Genomic DNA, 17,588 nt, shown 5'->3' with positions numbered 1-17,588 from the left:
TTTTCTTCTTTGAAGTGAAGAGTTGGGACTTTAAGGGTTTGTAGTGGTAAAAAAATTAGACCATCAGAGCCATTAAAAAATTTCTCTGGTTATTTTTCGAGAATCAAGGTCCAGTTGAAACTTCGATTGAAAATAAAATACTATTTTCTGTACATCGATTTTGGTTTGAACCTGGCTTTTCGAGTCTCTGTGAAAGTTAAAGTGCTGAAACTTTTTTTGTCGATAACTGTGTGTCACATTAGTATGTGGAACAAAAATATGGTAAGTAGAGTTAATTTAATTTTTATGAACCGAAGGTGGAATTTTCTGATTTTGAATGCTGACTGAGTGTTTCACGGATACAAGACTGATATTAAGAGTCTATCGTGTCATGTCTTTGGAGTTATTCGCGTATTCAACTCTACGTTTTAATTTCTGTAGACTTTTGGTGCATATTGAATATTGTTATTGGTTTTATTCACAGCGTAAAAGCGTAGTAATCTCAAGTAAAGTGGCTTCAATTTTCGTTTTATTTTATTTTTCAAACTGATTGATTGATTGAAACCGATTAATGACTAAATAAAAACCTGACATCTGTCTGACTTTTTTGTCATTACTAAAAATTCGGGCAACTTTTATCTTTCCTTAAAAGCTATTTCAAAGAAACTTTAAGCTAATTTTTACTGGTGTGTATATTTAGGCCGAACCACTGTCTTGCCAAAAGATGGTTGGAATCACAATTGAATTTCTGAAATTGTCCGTCGAATATTTAAAGAGGAAAATCTTGGATATGGACAATTTAGGTAATGTGTTGACCTTTATACTTACACTAATACTTACTGTATTTGGTATTAATCATGGATCCAAGCTGAATTTGAATTTTCAAGCAAATGAGAATGAGTGTGAAAAACGTTTTGTGAATAAATTTTATTGATCATTTGAATCAAATTAGAGATAAAACTTTTGATTTTTAAATGAAGACAAGGTTTTATAAATTTAACATTGAAAAAAAACAAAAACAGAAATAATATAATTTGGACGAGGAATGAAAAGGTGAATATGGAACAAACTAGGAATCATTCAATTCCTGTCATCACAGTTCAATTTGACTTTTAGCTTGATCATCATAGCAAGAATTATTTTAAAATTATTGATTCCATGGTTCATGATCTGTCCAATAATGAAGCTCAATGTTTCAATTTGTTCCAAGCTAATTATGTAGAGGTTTTGTATTGTAATTATGTAAATGTGAATCTCAACCAAAACCGAGTAGGAAATTTTTTACTTTTGTGCTTGTAAGAATCATCTCAATTATTTCCCTGATTGGGAATTAATCCTTAATATGTGATATTGCATTGAGTAATGAGATCGATTCAAGTTCGGTTGATTTTATTCAACTTCCCCAGTTTTATGAATAGAAAGTTTCTTGTGATTTCTCTTGGTTTGTAATAATAAATCAGATTCAGTTTCTAAATGCAAAAGTGTTAAACAATGAGATACTTGAATGAGCTGGGTCCAATCAATGACCAGTTATTGAAATTGGATCGTTCGTAAATGGCAACTTTTATACAAATATATTTTGTACAAAAAGCTTTTATCGTTTTTATCTAGTTTTTGTCTTTGATGCTTGTAGAGAAGTCATTTTACAATCTAATTAATTAAATGGTTGGCATTTATTTCATCATGTTCCTCTTCACTATCAGATGGCCTTCTGACAGCTTGATACCATCGATTTGTTAAATCACTCATCTGTGAACGACAATCTTTTACTTCCTACAATTATGATGAAAAAATAAGGGAAAATTAAAAGCAAAAGGTTAATGTGAATTCAACAACAAGCAGATAAATCAAGAAAGAACTGCGATTATAGAGAATAATAAACAAGTTCAACTTGATTTAAACTACAAGCATCAATTATTATTGATCTAACCTGTTCAGTGAATCGTCGAGTGAAAAAAGGTATGAGATATTTAACATCCAATTTTACAAAACCACTTAAATTATTTCTTAGAAAATTACTCTCGATTTCATCTTCAGTTAAATCAGCTAGATGATCGGCTTCAATTGTTTGGCCCTGAAAAAGTAAAAGTAATATTGTTATTTCAATGAAACTGGACAAAATCAAATGTAAACTCACCATTTCTCTAGTTTTGCTTAAAGTTATCTTTCTTGAGCTGCTGCTCTTTCTTCCTCTTCGACTTATGGATCGTTTATCAGCTTTCAAAAACTAAAATTTGACAGAAAAAGAAAATTTGTTAGAAAATAATTAACAAGTAAATCAGTCGAATAAATCTAACCTTCATTAACGGCATTGTTAAACCTCCAAGAAAAATTATTGTGAATAAAACGATTATCAATGTTGTTGTTACTATAACTCTCTTCTTTTCATTTTCAATCTCCAAGTGAAGAGCAACTGCGTAAGCAACTGCACCTCGAAGTCCGCTGAACCACATGACAAACATCATTCTTTTAGAAATCTTGTGTTCTCTGAAGTAATTACAGAAATATGACAACGGATAAATATTGGCTGCTCGACCAAGCAAACAAAGTATCACGCTCGATATGATGAAGGATGGTTTCAGAAGCAACGGAAAGCTAAACAAAGCTAAGCCTAAATAGGCGAAGACACATGTTTCTGTGAAAAAAAGAAAAAGAAAAAAAGATTGATCAATGAAAAGTTAATGAAAAAGTGTTGTAAAATTAGTTGAATTAGTGTTATTAGCTTTCAAACACTTCAATTATTATCATATTAACAGTAATTGAAGTGAAAAATCTTAATCATAAACTGATAGAGGTTATGACATTTTTCGTTGAAACAACAACCTTTTAAGGTTATGAAAGCGATACATTTTATGGTTGAGAGAAGCTGAGAGTGAATGCAAATTCAACTTCTTTTACCATTTTTTAGCATAAAATCAATTCATCGTTTATACCTGAAATGAATGCAAGTGTCCTTAGAGTTTGTTGCATTGTTATTTGTGTTACAGGAGATAAATTGTAATGAGCATAGTGAGACATCACAATTCCATTGAAAAGAATGGCCATTATACCTGCAAAAACAAAATAAAAAAAACGAAAATTAGTTAGACTAATTATATTGATTATTTGATGAAAATGAAAACCAACCAGAAAGATGAACTCCTTCAGCAAGTCCATAAGGAGCGTAAATAAATGCAAGCATCATTCCAAATTCCAAGGAAGGATTTTTACGAAGATCAACATATTTGAATATAAGGGCTGCAATAAAGGCAAAGGTCGCTCCAATAGCTGCACTGCCAAAGAAGACGATGAAAAAGCGACCAACTCCTTGAAAAACTGCGCCTGCTGTAGATAAAACAACACCGGTAGATTGTCCAGCTTCTAAAGCTGTCGTTGCCAAAACGATTGATACAGCATCATTGAGAATACTTTCTCCAAATACTAACATGTTTAAAACTGGATCAATATCGAGAGCATGAAATATTGCCAGAGTAGCAACAGGATCAACAGCCGAGATTAAGGAGCCAAAGGCGAAGCTTTCACTGAAGGATAAGCAAAAGACAGCATTCATCTGTTTGACAAATAAAATATAGAGAGAAATGACATTACCATTAGGGTAAAATAGAAGGTAAAATGAAAATAAGAAATAATGTTATTAAGTAAATAGGATTAGAAGTCACGTTCAGCAAATATAAAAACGTAATTTAATAATCTTACTAACCAATCCAAGAATATAAATTCCTCCACCAATGACTAGTGCAGATATTGTGGTTCCAACAATGGCAAATACAAGAATTGAGCCAATATTTTGAAAGAAATTACCTTTGTGCAAATTGTAACCAGATTCATACATTATCGGAGGTAAAAGAAGAAGGAAAAAAGTGGTTGGATTGAACATTTCTTCTCTTTGCCAATCACCTAAATGTTGATTTGAGATCATTTTTGTTACTAAACCAATTAAAGCTCCAAGTAAAACCACAGCCAAACTTTCTGGAATATAGTGAAACTTGGTTTGAAGTATAAAGTGTATCACAAAAATACAGAGAACTGAAAGAAATGAGAAAAAAACGTTAATAATCAAATCAAAAAACTAAACCAATAAAGATTAATTACCAATCACAGAGAGTACGAAAAAAATAGCCATAGATGAATGATGTTCTTCCTCTGCTGAACCTTTTTGTGGTAACCTCTGGTTAACCGAGATTGTTGAAGTTCCTGTAGTGAGGCTGGCATTTGTCGATGGTTCAGTGACATTTGTAACTGGCGGAATAGGTGTTGTTGTAATTGTCGATTCATTGAGACTTCCATTATTTGAAACTAAGGTACTGTTGGTAGAAGTTTAAGAAATAAAGAGATAATTAAAGCAACAATTAGATAAAATAATGATAAAAACAGATAATCATTACACTGTAAGCGAATTGGGGCAAAAAAGTGTTAATTGTAGAAAGAAAAATAAATGGTAATAATATTATTGAATGGTTTCCTTCAATGTTACAATTTGTTTCAAATAAGAAATACAATTTTAGTTGAATCGTTAACTTTTTTATCCTCTTTTCTAACCTTCTTTCGATTAACGATGCGGTTAGTTGGCTATTATGACGATCAATTTAAGATCATTTAGACGAATATTGTTGTTGAAAATGTTAGCTGTTTTACAGGCAGAAAATAAAGCGAAACCCTGAACCTCAATCGTAAATGAACAAAAGAAACATCAAAATTGAATGTTGAAGACTAAAAATATCAGCAGTAAAGAAAACTGTTTAAGATATTAATTATTGAAATGTATTTACCTAACAGGATGGAGTGTAGAGTTGATTGTACTTGATGTAAAGTTAACAGTAACATTTGGATTAAGGGTTGAGGCAAATATCAACACCGGAAAAATTGAATTTATGATAATAACGGAGATGATTAAGAAACATAGAGGCGATGAGGGCAACATCTTTGATTATAATTGCGATGGCTGGCGTAATTTTTTTGGCACCTTTCCAATTTTTGTCTGTAGATAAAAAAAAGACACGATTAGTTATCAATCTTAAACATATGTTGGATTTATGACGATAAAATGAGGTAAATTGAGTGTAATTGGTTCAAATTTGTTGGTTATTTGTTTTGTAGACTGTCAAGGATATGAATAAACTGATCACGATTTGGTTAGATGTATAGCCAATGAATAGATAGAATGAAAATGGCATTGATTTGTCATTGTGATTAAGAAAAGATTGGTTACATAAGTCTAATAATCGAGAATTGAGATTTGACATTTAGATAAATCTTGGTATATAAAGTCATTTCAATCAGTTGATAGAGACTGAGGCATGGAACTAGAATTTTTTATTCAATGTTAGACTTCTCTTCTCTTGATGCATAACACGTTCAAGTTGACAAATTAGCCGAATGTTTGTTTGTTTAGTTTTGTCTCTCTATGCTCATGAAATAAAAAGATAGCTTAATTCAGGCTCCATGAGTTTCATTTGACTCATTTATTTGTAAAATCACTAAAGTTGAACAGTGAAATGAAATTTAGAAAAAACAATTGTTTCAATGAAACAATTCACACTGGACCAGATAAAGTGTGGTTTATACTTGACGTTTAAAGAGGAATCGCACCTGAACTTGAACAATGGTGGACAATTCAAGTAAATCGTCAGGCATATACCGTTCTATTATAGGACATTTAATAGATTCAGTCAACTAACTAATAACAATATAAAGAACAACGTCATGGAAAATCCTTGAGTTATTCATTTCCACCAATATCGATAAAGGAAATGGGTTGAATTTCAATTATCTGTTTATGATGCCAAGACTTAGAGCACTTTCACGATTAGAATACAGAAGCAGATTATTGAAATAGACATAGATTCTATGTTCTCAATTCGATTATCATTTGGAGGCCAAGCCTAATATAACCAAATCTATTCTCTGTCTTGTTCAGACAAATATTTGTAAACATCAATTTAGAGCAGAAAATAAATCAATATCAGGTTTAACGTTACTACGTTTCTCAAGTAAACGCACAAGTCTGCACAAGATTGACAAATCGATTTTGAGAAGAAAATCAAATTATTCATGTTTAAACGGAATAAATGTTAATGTTGACATGTGATAATGGGACAGAATAGATAAAAATTATAATTTAACACATACTTACTCATCAAATAATCATGTTCACTTGTAATCCATTGAGCTTTTCAAGAGAGACAAATTGATAAAACATTAACAGTTATTCCAAATTTTAAGCCATTGAATGATGGATGGATAAATGTCCGTGACATTGAACAGTATAAATATAATTGCAATTGTTCCTGAATAAGCTGAACAACGAATGAAATTTAATCATATTCCGATTCTAACCACACTTCGAGCTCATTGCAAACTCACTATTGAAAGGACTCGATAGTCAACTCTCAGATTTATCATTGATAATTTATCAGATACTTTTTGTAGGCAAAACTGACGATAGATGGCATTAGACTGACTTCAAAATTCTGTTAACACAATCAGCTGATTTCAAATTAACGTTATGTTTATTCAATAAAATAAAATGATAAAAGTATTTTATCAATTCTGTTTATCCCCATAAAATCTACATTGTTCTTTCTCTGAAAAACTGTGTGTCATTCGAAGAGTATGGAACGATTTAGCTTAGTTGTCTTCGGTTCTTCTGGTTATACAGGAATTTACGTTGTAGAAGAGATTTTTCGTTATTTGTATAAATACGGTCCAAAATTTACTTGGGCAGTCGCTGGGCGAAATGAAACAAAACTTCGAGCTTCTCTTTTGACGTCTCTTGGTTATTCTGGAATAAGGGACTATGATGTCAATTCAATTGAAGTTATTCAGGCAGACACCGGTGACTATGAATCATTGGTTAAAATGGCTAAAAGAGCTAAAATTTTGGTTAGCTGTGTTGGACCTTATCGAAGTTTCGGTGAACCAGTCGTTAAAGCTTGTATTGGTGAGTTATTTTAAAAGAATCTCATGACCAAAACCTTGTTGGTGATGAATTTTTGAAAATTATTCTAATGACAGGTGATGTCAAAATTACCGTCGATGATCAACAGTCGATAAACAGCTGCCTCATTTTGAACTATTTGCACTAATTTGTCGTGTCTATTTGGTTTCTCTTACCAGAAAGTAAAACTGATTATATCGATTTTTGTGGTGAACCTCAGTTTTTAGAAGAGATTCAACTTAGATACTATGATATCGCTCGTGAAAGAAATCTGTATATACTTCCATCCTGTGGATTTGACAGTTTACCCTGTGATGTTGGTGTTGAATTCACTAAATCAAAATTTCCCGGAACTTTAGATACTGTGGAAACTTTTCTATCAGGAAGTTTTAAAAAAGGATTGAAAGCAAATTCAGCTACTTGGGATTGCATCATTGAAGGTTTCCATCATTCACATGAATTAAGACCTCTCCGACGTAAGCTATTTCCTGAAGTTTTTGGTAACATTCGACAATTTAAAACACGCTACCCGATAGCAAGAAAATTTCTGTATCGCGATGGAGATGGAAAATTATACATACCTTTCCTTGGTAGTGATCGTTCAGTTGTAAAACGATCTCAACTACATTCCTACAATTTCTTCAAAGAACGACCTGTTCAGATGGAAGCATATACCTACATGCCTCTTAAAGCTGTCTTTCAAGCTCTCATCTCTGTCGCTCTTTTCATGATTCTGGTTCCTTTTAAATTTGGTCGTAAACTTCTCCATGACTATCCGCGTTTCTTCACTTGGGGACTATTTCTGTGAGTATTAAAACTTAAATTGATAATCGCTTATCATCCTAATTCACTAATTCAATATTTTTCATAGTCGAGGTGGTCCATCTAGAGAAGAAGTACTCAGTTCTTCATTCGAGATAATTCTTAAAGGCCGAGGGTGGAAAGAAAAAATTGCCGATCCTCTTGAACAACCCACAAGACCTCCAGATGGTGAAATAGTGACCAGAATCACAGGTCCTAATCCTGGATATCCTACAGCAGCTATTTCAGCATTATTTGCTGGTGTTACATTGCTCGAAGAACGTGACAAGCTACCTGGAAGTGGAGGTGTTCTTACTCCCGGAGTTGCTTTCGCCAAAACATCAATAGTTGACCGGTTAAATGAAAATGGAATAAAATTTGAAGTTATATCTGTTTCCTAAGTTGAAAAGCTTAGTTAAATAGATAATTATGGTTACAATTTAATAATAATATTCTAAAATTCAATATTCAATCATATTTTTTGTCTATGCCAAATATATCCTTAACCCTGCACCATTATTTAAAGCTTTTTAATCTGACGTGCATTAATGTGTCCAATCAACTCTTAATTCCTATTGAATCATTACACAGCATTTGCGTGAATCTAAATGGAATTCGTTTCAGTTTAGATTTTGTTTGATCCAGGATGATCATTCAGATTATGGTTTGATTTATAGTTACTGGTTATTTACAAAGTTTATACTTTCATATTGTTTTTTTTGCTTTATTAAAGTTTTATTTGGTTAATTTTTATATTCAAGGGTCCAGAACATTCAGTTTTGTCATTTATTCATACTATACATGTTTTCGATAAGTCTTTGCTTTCTATATAAAATCATGTTTTGGAAGTCTTTTTATTTGACTCTACCTGATATTCAGATTCATTCGCTGTATCTTTTTTTTCTTCTTTGACATTCTTGCCTACATGGTCTCCATCAATATAACTTGAATGGGGTTGATAACCAAAAATCAATGTGAAATTTTCTGGATTCAAAACAGCTTTTGGACCTAAATTCATATAATAAACTTGCCTTGAATCATAACGAGCTACTTTTAGATGAAAAGTATTTAGCTTGAGATTGACATCAGAGAGAGGAACGATGTTATTAATAGAAATATCAGAGTGGATTCGCTTTCCCCAGAAATCAAGATGAGCTAATCGAACAAGCTTCGAGTCTTTAGAAAGATAGGCAATGCCGATAACTCTCTGATACAAAATACTATATCCAAAGAGTATTAGTAAAACAATAGATAGAGCGATGCCCATATATGCAAGTTGAGTTCCTTGCACTGAACCTTCTAGGTAGTAGTAAATCGAAGTGGCGAACACTATACAGGTGAATATTGTATGATAAATTTTACATCTAACGACAAGAGTGATTGGAATTATAAATGGATTTCGATAAACTGGCTCCCATGATTTATTGATTTCAGACTTCATTCGATCAAGCTTTTGTTGCCTTCCCTTGGTAATCAACCATCTTGCAGCTGAGTTTGAATTGCAGCGAGAGCATAGCACCTGTTAAAGGGTAAAAATAGGACATTATAATAGAGTCAACATCGATAACCATTAATAATGAAACACTTCGAGATCGAATCAGAAACCGGTGAATGGTGATGACAGATGATTGAACAAAGGCTCATAATCAAAAGATCACAAAAATATTGTTGAGATTCGCGTCAAGAAGAGTGTTGTTGATGAAGCTTGTCAAATTTTATGAAACTTACTTGGATGGTCGATTTAGAAACTCGTGGTCGGCAGTAATTAATTGCACGAAGTAGAAGAAACATCTTTATTTACTTTTCTATCGCGATTTTCACATGCTATCAAAAATATCAGATAGAAGATTTGATTTTTTCAGATAATATCAGTAATACTTGGAATTCAAAAAAAACTACAAACTTTGTTAAAACTGGGCCTGATTTAAGCCTGATTCACTTTGTTAGGGATGAATGTAATGTCCATTCACCTCTTCATAGTTTATTGATTGAGAATAAAAGTTAATTAACTTGTCATTACTATTTCTGTGTGAGACTCGATAGAAAGGCCTATTGAATGGTAGACAACTCCAAAAATCGCTGTTAAATTGATATATTTGTCCCTTTTTCAGTTTAGAGCGATTCATTTAGCTATGATTCTCATTAAGTGCCTGCACATTACGTAGTTTTGGACTCACAATTGCCGTAGTGTATCAATTTCGATGTTTTCAACATCTTTCTTCAGTTAATTCGTGAGAATAGTTTAAACGGCTTATTCTAACAGCAAGTCATCTTAAAATATCTAAAAAATGTAAACACTGAATGTTTACATAAAACATTTACTCTCAAAGATCGATCGATCGAGCACTCGATTTTCTGCCATCCTCACTTGGTATTGGTAATTATTATTCTTCTATATTGTTTATTAAAATTTAGTTCAATTAGTTGGTCAGTTTGAAAAAATCTTGATCTGTCCGGACAATAAAGAAAATATATTTTGCATTTTTATCTTGATAACAATCCTCATAAATGAGTGTTGTGCACTTTCCTTTCCAGTGTTTCAATTTTCACATAGATATCATGTTCATCTGTCAGTATTGGCAACAGTTGTGACATTGTTATTGATCAATTCTGAAGGTATCCAGTTGATAAATTCTGAATTAGTTACTCTGAAATCACAATGAATATTGGAGTTATTGTACCAGCTGCTGGTACAGGATCTCGTTTCGATGCTTCACCTCCAAAACAATTTGTAAAAGTCGACGGCCTACCATTGCTTTATTATACAATAAGTACATTTGTCAAGTAAGTCTCAATAACAATCAATAATTTCAAAATTGAACTCCGTATCGAAATTTTCTGCTATAACTTTAATTTCTTCTTTCTTTGTTTCAGATTATCATCGACAGTGTGAGTATTTTAAGGTTACTCCAATAGCCTGTAACTTTCAACATCACAACATTCTAAACTATTCTATCATTTATTCAACAGATTAAGAAATGGTTTAACTATTGTTGTTGTATGCCCAGAAGGATATATGAGTCTCGTTCGCGAGGAAGTTCTGTCATATTTTTCAAACCAGGTTGAGAAAGGATCATTGACTGTTATTTTGGGTTCCGATAGTCGACATCGTTCAATCAACACAGCTTTAAATTATCTTCACAAAAGACCAGGTTAGTAAAATTTAATCAATTCAATATACATTTTAGTATTCATTGTCATATTCTTTTCAATAGATAGACCTGAACTAGTTATCATCCATGACGGAGTTAGACCTTTGGTTGACTCAAACTTACTGACACAGCTAATTGAAATAGCACAAGAAAATGGGGTGAGAATCAAATTGATTAGGAGTTTACTTATTCTCTTCTAATTTTTGTATTTCTATTATTCTTTCGATTTTCAGGCTGCTGGACCGATTTGTGACTTGGTTTCAACGACATTGAAAGTTGACGAAGAAAATTTTGTCTCTGATATACTTGACAGGAATCTCTTCAAACAGAGTGAAATGCCTCAGGTTTTTAGATATGATGTGATTAAAAAAGCTTATGATGGTGCTACCGATGTTGATTTAGATAATGGGACTGAATGCATGGATTTAGTACGAAAATATACCGATGTAAAGACCAAAGTGGTTCGAGGATCACCTTCACAACTATTTAAAGTGACTTACAAAAAGGATCTTTACGCTGTTGAAGGAATGCTAAAAGGTTGTTAAATTAACTCTCTAAATTGATTGGTTCAGCATGGTTTAATATTAATATTAATTTTGTGTTTTTTTCTTGGTAGAAATGAGGACCGTTAAATTGATACCAATGTCTTCTATCGTGGATGATGATTTTCTTCTCATAGAAAAGGTAGAAAAAGAATTGAAAAAAAGGTTCAAAAAAGTTTTCATTGAAACTTATCGCAATGGTTATAATCAATGTGCACCAAACGAATCTTTAGTCTTTTTCTGGTTCCTCGAGACATGGTTAGCGTTCAAAAATGAAGAAAAATCAGTCCATCGAGGTCAAAAATATTCAAATTGGGCCCATGTCATCCTTTTCCATAGAGATTTGGAAGAGAGTGAATATTGTGATGTTGTCCGTTATACCAGGACCAGTACAGACAACTATATTTTGGGATCAGTCAAATGTGACCCATCAAAGATCACACGGTTTTTGGGAACTATGCTTTGGAATCACGATCACTTCAGTGGTTATGTTCATTTTCTATGATTTTTTCATTTATCAATAAATTTTTTCCTCAAAACCTTCCCTGTCCTCAATTTTGTTTAATGGAAAGCTTACCCTCCTTACCAACTATCTTGTCTATAAATTGTTCCTGTCTCAGGCAATTCATAAATAAATTAATGAAAATGCATTCAAAATTCGGACTCATGATTATTGTGCTTCAAAATCCCTCCTTTTAAACTGCTTTTATAGCGATTAACCCGATTAATCGCTACAAAACAAATCGTTCTTAAAAATCAACTCTTTTTCGGCGAATAAACTGGAAACAATTTATTGAAATTCTTGGGTTTTAATTTATCTCTCTTCTCCATCATTAAGGTCTCCAAATTTCTAACGAAATAGATTATGAGAAATGAAAATATTCTTGATGCTTGAATATTCTGTAAAGAATTTTGAAGCTGGCGCCAATTCTGATCGATCTAGCATAGAGTAGCCGATTCTCGATTTAAATCGATCTTCGATTAATGAATACCCAATTCCACATGTTAATTTTAATTTAATAATTCCGTACTTAAATCTATTCGTCACTATTCAAGGATCTTTAATTTGGTGATTTAGTGGTACATTTAGGTGGTGATTGTCGATTGAAACTCATAATATTGACTCAATATTTAACTCATGGTATATTTTCAAGTGACAACTCAACCGGTAGTCGCGATCCGAGTTTAGGGTTTAAACGTGTGATGTGAATTTCTTGTTTTTATCTTAATTCAGGATTTAATATTGCATATTTTTTCTTCGTAAGATCTTTTTCTTACCGTTTTATCAACGTCATCTAACTTTGGTAAGTATTTTTGGCAATCTTGTTTACTGTTTCATCTCTAATTTGATTTGATTTGTCTTTTCTCTGCCTCTTTCTTTTCAATAGTCATTTGCATTGGTGCTTGAATTGTGAATTTTTAAAATGTCTACCCTGGAGAAAATAGCGGCCATCGAGGCTGAGGTAATTATTATCTTGGAGTGTTTGTTGTGCCATTATTAACGATTTATCTTTTTTATTTCTAGATGGCCCGGACTCAAAGAAACAAAGCTACAATGGGTCATCTTGGTCTTTTGAAAGCTCGTTTAGCAAAATTACGACGAGAATTAATCACACCAAAAGGTGGTGGAGGTGTTGCTGGAGAAGGTTTCGATGTCGCTAAAACTGGTGACGCACGAATTGGTTTTGTTGGTTTTCCTTCAGTCGGTAAATCAACTTTAATCTGCAATTTGGCTGGTGTCTACTCGGAAGTTGCAGCTTATGAATTCACAACCCTCACTACAGTTCCTGGTGTTATTCGATATAAAGGAGCCAAAATTCAAATGTTAGATTTACCTGGTATCATTGAAGGAGCCAAAGACGGTAAAGGTCGAGGTAGGCAAGTTATAGCTGTTGCCAGAACTTGCAGTTTAATTTATATTGTTCTGGATGTTCTGAAGCCTTTGGTTCACAAAAGATTGATTGAAAAGGAATTGGAAGGTTTCGGTATCAGATTAAACAAAAAGCCTCCAAACATTACTTTCCGGAAGAAAGAAAAGGGTGGCATCGCCCTTCAGACTCTTGTCCAACAATCTGAACTTGACCTTGAAACCGTTAAAACTATTTTGTCCGAATATCGTATTCATAATGCTGATGTTGTTCTAAAATCTGATGTTACTTGTGATGATTTTGTCGATGTTATCGAAGGCAACCGAGTCTACATACCGTGTATTTACGTGTTGAATAAAATTGACCAGATATCTATTGAAGAGTTAGATATCATTTACAAAATACCTCACACAGTGCCTATATCTGCTCATCATAAATGGAATTTTGATGATTTGCTGGAATTAACTTGGGAATATCTCAAGCTAGTTAGAATGTAAGTTATTTTGAAAATGGACTTTAATACTTTGAACCTTTAACTCTAATTATTTTTCTTAATTTGCAGCTATACGAAACCCAAGGGTCAACTTCCGGATTATGGTTCTCCTGTTATTCTTGGCGAGGATAGAAAAACAGTTGAAGACTTTTGTGATAAACTTCATCGAACTATTATAAAAGAATTCAAATAGTGAGTAACCAAATTAAATCAATCAACCATCAATTTTGATCTAAAACGTAAAATCTCTTTTTTCGTACAGTGCTCTGGTTTGGGGTTCATCAGTGAAACATTTTCCTCAAAAAGTTGGAAAGGATCACGTCCTGAATGATGAAGACGTTGTTCAAATCGTTAAAAAGTAATATATTTTTCATCTTTTGTATATTCTCAGTTCTAATATTTTTGTTTTCCCATTAGAATTTAAACCTGACACGTGAAGAATACGCACTTGATGGACTTTTGGTAAATATCAATTTATTGATAACACATTCAATGTCTCAGTTTCTATTGAGGATGAACCAAAAGATTAAGACGTCTCTCAATGGTTGAATTTCCTTAATCTGTTCTTTACAAACATAAAAGTTGGTTTTAATTAATTGGATATTCGAATCAGACTCTGTCTATTTTGTTATTTATCAGCAGGTTAACTTTTTGATCATTACGATTTGATTGGTACGACAATTTTATATTCAATTCATGTTTAAACTGAAAAGTCAGTTTATAAACATTACCTGTTATAAACAAAGCCTGTCTTTAAAAGCGAAATCGGAACTTTTCTTTTGAAATATATTTCTTGTTCCTTCATTTGTCGTGATTCTACTCATTTTTTTGAATAGATCTTGATCTAAATCTGAATCAATCACTCGGACAAATTACAAAGTGTCGGATCAACCTCAAGCTTGCTAAATCAATTGCTTAAGTCAATTTTGTTTAATTAATTCTGTGTCAAATCTAAAAGTGGAATTATAAAGGAATTTCAGCTCATCTAACAATACATTTACAAATTGAGGAAAGTCCGCAATTATGATAACTATCGGTTATATTAAATTACACTAACAACACCTTTCGCTGATTCAGTTACCAAGAGCCCGAGAAGAGGATAGACCAAACAAAGCAAATCAAACAATGCCCAATGATTTATGCTCAAGTTTAACATTATAAATATTCACACTTTCTTGTTAACGGGTAAAAATAGCTAAAGATCAAACAAATTGCTATTATATTGTAGTATTCAGTTGATCACCCAATTTTATTATAAAATTGAGAAACAATAATCTAACATATAAATACCTTTTAACAATTAACAAATATTTAACTGCAAACAACACCAAAAGCTAGTAACCTCTTTCTCAGTCTTTTATTTTTCTCTTAGCATTCATGTTAATTGTTGATTGTAAACTCGAAATCAAATAAGAATTATTCATACTGGAAGAAATTATGAAGATGGCAAAGGAACAGAAAGAAAGCGAGAAAAATAAGGCCACATAAAACTAATATTACCGATAATAACAATTACAATTTAAGGTATAACATGAGGTTTTCCCGGGGCAGTGATCAAGTTAACTCAAACAATAATGTGATTACATGAAAGAATCGAGTCAAATATAAAGTTGATCTGAAAGTTAACAGTTGAAACTTCATTCTAAAGTCTACCAACAAATCAACTTATCATTTCCACCATCTTCATCAAAAGCCATCTTCAACTTTAATAAATTATGTTAGTCTACTTAATAGTGATATTATTGAAAACTCTATTGCTCTCAGATTTGGCCAATTGTCAGTACAATTCACCCGAGCCAATTGATTTACCCACAAATTTAACGCAAGAACATCATCACAACACCAATAGCGATCGAGCTCGTTTATTGCGCCCATCTCTGTTTCGTCCATCAATATTTCACATTGTTACCTTTCCAAATGATGAATGTTTTGATGCTTCCAATCAAAGTGGTACCTGTTATACTTCGGCCGAGTGTAAAGCATATGGTGGAACTGGAACTGCGAGTTGTGCCAAAGGTTATGGAACTTGTTGTATCATTTCAAGATCTTGCCATAATACGACTTCCCAAAAAGTGGTCTATTTTAAAAATCCATCTTATCCATCAATTGATACTCAACCTAATTACTGTGATTTAACTATTGAAGTTAAAGATACAAATGTTTGCCAGATTCGTCTTGATCTTCTTGATTTACAATTAGATCCACCAACAAACGGTGAATGTCTGGGAGACAAATTTTCAGTATCAGCAACTGGATTAGCAACAAATAGTATTCCAACTCTTTGTGGACTTAATCGCAATCAACATCGTAAGTGTTATTCATTTTCTTGATGTTTATTTTCAACATTACATTGTATTTACTTTATCCTCCTCTCTAGTCATTTAAACAGTTGATTTGCTTTGCTTTGACTCATTTTTTTATGATTGAAGTAAAGTTGAATGAGAAGGGTCGACACTTATTGCAATAAAATCATCTTTAATTAGATCGATTATGAAAAAATTGAGTCACAAAAGCATTCAAATCTTATTGGTGAATTTAATTAATAAATTTTGTAACAGTGACAATTTTTTACATCTCATAGTTACATCATCACATGTTATCACCTAACCAATCATTTATCTTGTTTTCTCATCAAAACTAATCTACTTTTGTTTTTCATCTTTATTTCATGTTAATCTTCACAATAAACTTGATTGTAATGGATTGGCGAATCAACAGTTTATATCAACCTTCCTCAAGGTGAAAAAGAACGGTCTGCTTCTTTACTCTTTATGACCAATAGTAATGGAGGTTATCGATGGCATATCAGAGCGACACAAATCCAATGTATTCAAGAGGTTAATGGATCTCGTCAACGAGTTCGAAGACAATTATTTTCTCCCCGAGCCGAATTGAAAGTATCCGTTCCAGCACCACCAGGCTGTCTTCAATATTTTACCACTTCTTCCGGAGTCATTGAAAGCTTTAATTTTGGCCAATATCTCAATAATTTAGATTATGCCATCTGTATTGAAAGAATGTCAAATACTTGTAGAGTCTCCTTCAGCTCAGCTCCAGGGGACTGGTCAATTACTCGTTCAGATGGTGTTAATCAGCACATGTCTGGTGTCGGTGATAATCAATGCTCTACTGATTACCTTTTAATCCCAGGAGCTTCGAGAACTGGAGATGGGCGAACCTTTGATCGCTATTGTGGAGGTGTTCTTAACTATATGGAAGGTCGTGAAAATACAGCTCCTTTGGTTACCAAAGCTTATGGGCCCATTGTATTGAGATTTCACTCTGGAACAGGACGGACATTCAATAGCATTGATGATTTTGAATCCAAATCTGGTTTCAGATTGAGATTTGAACAGAGCGATGTAAATTGTTTATCTTCGGAGACTCTTAATAATGAATTTACAGATTATACAAATGGAGGTATCATAACTGGAATCAATGCTAATGTACAACCTGGTAATAGCAATGGAGCCTATTTTGGTGCATCTAATTATCCTATTACTTCTCAGAAAAGTCGACAAAATGGTAAACGAATGCGAATTTGAAATTTTTCAATGCACCTTCATTTTTCTCTGATGATCATATCCATCAAAAATTGTATTTTATTAACATTGAGATGATATCAATAAATTTTGTACTTGTTCCAATTCAAATAGCCTATAATTGAAATGATTGGCGATTAAAGTGATACAAAAGTGAACAGTTTCAATTGCTAGCATTACTCAGAGTAGATCAGACGATCACAAATCTAACATTTCTAGTCTAATTTTATGAGTAACAATAAGATAATTTTTAATAATTATATTGTAAAAAAGG

General features: G+C 32.6%; 6 protein-coding genes across 11 annotated transcripts; 4 read left to right on the top strand and 2 right to left on the bottom strand.

Annotated features, from left to right (window-relative positions):
• Nucleotides 1–887: 887 nt before the first annotated feature.
• On the bottom strand, nucleotides 888–6,336 carry Nhe1 (Na[+]/H[+] hydrogen exchanger 1). Of its 2 annotated transcripts, none has more exons than XM_015928189.3 (10): nucleotides 6,109–6,336; nucleotides 4,749–4,957; nucleotides 4,072–4,283; nucleotides 3,680–4,005; nucleotides 3,106–3,529; nucleotides 2,913–3,029; nucleotides 2,277–2,614; nucleotides 2,117–2,206; nucleotides 1,910–2,053; nucleotides 888–1,752 (listed from the first exon to the last, which is right to left on the bottom strand). In XM_015928189.3, the coding sequence occupies exons 2-10, from the start codon at nucleotides 4,898–4,900 to the stop codon at nucleotides 1,630–1,632; spliced, it is 1,926 nt and encodes a 641-aa protein (XP_015783675.2). In that variant the 5' UTR covers nucleotides 4,901–4,957; nucleotides 6,109–6,336; the 3' UTR covers nucleotides 888–1,629. The 2 variants fall into 2 exon arrangements, with proteins under 2 accessions (XP_015783675.2, XP_089123677.1); XM_089267551.1 differs by having other exon boundaries at nucleotides 6,113–6,336.
• A 156-nt stretch (nucleotides 6,337–6,492) lies between these two features.
• Nucleotides 6,493–8,470, top strand: LOC107361391 (saccharopine dehydrogenase-like oxidoreductase). The gene is made up of 3 exons (XM_015928214.3): nucleotides 6,493–6,919; nucleotides 7,096–7,720; nucleotides 7,788–8,470. The coding sequence occupies exons 1-3, from the start codon at nucleotides 6,592–6,594 to the stop codon at nucleotides 8,116–8,118; spliced, it is 1,284 nt and encodes a 427-aa protein (XP_015783700.2). The 5' UTR covers nucleotides 6,493–6,591; the 3' UTR covers nucleotides 8,119–8,470.
• Nucleotides 8,428–9,761, bottom strand: LOC107361392 (transmembrane protein 186). Its single transcript, XM_015928216.3, has 2 exons — nucleotides 9,446–9,761; nucleotides 8,428–9,236 (listed from the first exon to the last, which is right to left on the bottom strand). The coding sequence occupies exons 1-2, from the start codon at nucleotides 9,506–9,508 to the stop codon at nucleotides 8,553–8,555; spliced, it is 747 nt and encodes a 248-aa protein (XP_015783702.2). The 5' UTR covers nucleotides 9,509–9,761; the 3' UTR covers nucleotides 8,428–8,552.
• A 465-nt stretch (nucleotides 9,762–10,226) lies between these two features.
• LOC107361449 (D-ribitol-5-phosphate cytidylyltransferase) lies at nucleotides 10,227–12,068 on the top strand. The gene is made up of 6 exons (XM_015928280.3): nucleotides 10,227–10,501; nucleotides 10,592–10,606; nucleotides 10,688–10,869; nucleotides 10,933–11,027; nucleotides 11,103–11,406; nucleotides 11,486–12,068. The coding sequence occupies exons 1-6, from the start codon at nucleotides 10,377–10,379 to the stop codon at nucleotides 11,914–11,916; spliced, it is 1,152 nt and encodes a 383-aa protein (XP_015783766.1). The 5' UTR covers nucleotides 10,227–10,376; the 3' UTR covers nucleotides 11,917–12,068.
• A 371-nt stretch (nucleotides 12,069–12,439) lies between these two features.
• On the top strand, nucleotides 12,440–15,641 carry 128up (GTP-binding protein 128up). 5 transcript variants are annotated; one of them, XM_089267536.1, is made up of 7 exons: nucleotides 12,440–12,715; nucleotides 12,800–12,874; nucleotides 12,937–13,772; nucleotides 13,842–13,964; nucleotides 14,035–14,130; nucleotides 14,190–14,234; nucleotides 15,537–15,641. In XM_089267536.1, exons 2-6 carry the CDS (start codon nucleotides 12,836–12,838, stop codon nucleotides 14,194–14,196), a joined length of 1,101 nt encoding a protein of 366 aa, XP_089123662.1. In that variant the 5' UTR covers nucleotides 12,440–12,715; nucleotides 12,800–12,835; the 3' UTR covers nucleotides 14,197–14,234; nucleotides 15,537–15,641. The 5 variants fall into 5 exon arrangements, with proteins under 5 accessions (XP_089123662.1, XP_015783608.1, XP_015783607.1 ...); XM_015928122.3 differs by lacking the exon at nucleotides 15,537–15,641 and adding an exon at nucleotides 14,412–14,576; XM_015928121.3 differs by lacking the exon at nucleotides 15,537–15,641 and adding an exon at nucleotides 14,386–14,576.
• On the top strand, nucleotides 14,720–17,425 carry LOC107360948 (uncharacterized). Its single transcript, XM_015927671.3, has 3 exons — nucleotides 14,720–14,957; nucleotides 15,126–16,079; nucleotides 16,491–17,425. Exons 2-3 carry the CDS (start codon nucleotides 15,488–15,490, stop codon nucleotides 17,315–17,317), a joined length of 1,419 nt encoding a protein of 472 aa, XP_015783157.2. The 5' UTR covers nucleotides 14,720–14,957; nucleotides 15,126–15,487; the 3' UTR covers nucleotides 17,318–17,425.
• The last annotated feature ends 163 nt before the right edge of the window (nucleotides 17,426–17,588 follow it).

Source organism: Tetranychus urticae, chromosome 1 (assembly GCF_039701765.1).
Source record: "Tetranychus urticae isolate SD_2017Ah chromosome 1, NJAU_TeUrti_SD_1.0, whole genome shotgun sequence".
Classification (NCBI taxonomy): Eukaryota; Metazoa; Arthropoda; class Arachnida; order Trombidiformes; family Tetranychidae; genus Tetranychus; species Tetranychus urticae.
Note: the sequence above shows the minus strand (reverse complement) of the source record. Positions and strands in the feature narration are given on the sequence as shown.

Excerpts from the sequence above, each read along its gene's own strand:
- Nhe1 (XM_015928189.3), bottom strand. The coding sequence starts at position 4,900 with ATGTTGCCCTCATCGCCTCTATGTTTCTTAATCATCTCCGTTATTATC. Across the intron at positions 4,284-4,748 it reads TCTACACTCCATCCTGTTAG|TACCTTAGTTTCAAATAATG; the intron begins GTAAATACATTT and ends TTCTACCAACAG. Across the intron at positions 2,615-2,912 it reads GACACTTGCATTCATTTCAG|AAACATGTGTCTTCGCCTAT; the intron begins GTATAAACGATG and ends TTTTTTTCACAG.
- LOC107361391 (XM_015928214.3), top strand. The coding sequence starts at position 6,592 with ATGGAACGATTTAGCTTAGTTGTCTTCGGTTCTTCTGGTTATACAGGA. Across the intron at positions 6,920-7,095 it reads AGTCGTTAAAGCTTGTATTG|AAAGTAAAACTGATTATATC; the intron begins GTGAGTTATTTT and ends TTCTCTTACCAG. Across the intron at positions 7,721-7,787 it reads TTCACTTGGGGACTATTTCT|TCGAGGTGGTCCATCTAGAG; the intron begins GTGAGTATTAAA and ends TATTTTTCATAG.
- LOC107361392 (XM_015928216.3), bottom strand. The coding sequence starts at position 9,508 with ATGTTTCTTCTACTTCGTGCAATTAATTACTGCCGACCACGAGTTTCT. Across the intron at positions 9,237-9,445 it reads TTTCTAAATCGACCATCCAA|GTGCTATGCTCTCGCTGCAA; the intron begins GTAAGTTTCATA and ends ACCCTTTAACAG.
- LOC107361449 (XM_015928280.3), top strand. The coding sequence starts at position 10,377 with ATGAATATTGGAGTTATTGTACCAGCTGCTGGTACAGGATCTCGTTTC. Across the intron at positions 10,870-10,932 it reads TTATCTTCACAAAAGACCAG|ATAGACCTGAACTAGTTATC; the intron begins GTTAGTAAAATT and ends TCTTTTCAATAG. Across the intron at positions 11,028-11,102 it reads AAATAGCACAAGAAAATGGG|GCTGCTGGACCGATTTGTGA; the intron begins GTGAGAATCAAA and ends TTCGATTTTCAG.
- 128up (XM_089267536.1), top strand. The coding sequence starts at position 12,836 with ATGTCTACCCTGGAGAAAATAGCGGCCATCGAGGCTGAG. Across the intron at positions 12,875-12,936 it reads TAGCGGCCATCGAGGCTGAG|ATGGCCCGGACTCAAAGAAA; the intron begins GTAATTATTATC and ends TTTTATTTCTAG. Across the intron at positions 13,773-13,841 it reads TATCTCAAGCTAGTTAGAAT|CTATACGAAACCCAAGGGTC; the intron begins GTAAGTTATTTT and ends CTTAATTTGCAG.
- LOC107360948 (XM_015927671.3), top strand. The coding sequence starts at position 15,488 with ATGTTAGTCTACTTAATAGTGATATTATTGAAAACTCTATTGCTCTCA. Across the intron at positions 16,080-16,490 it reads ACTTAATCGCAATCAACATC|TTTATATCAACCTTCCTCAA; the intron begins GTAAGTGTTATT and ends GCGAATCAACAG.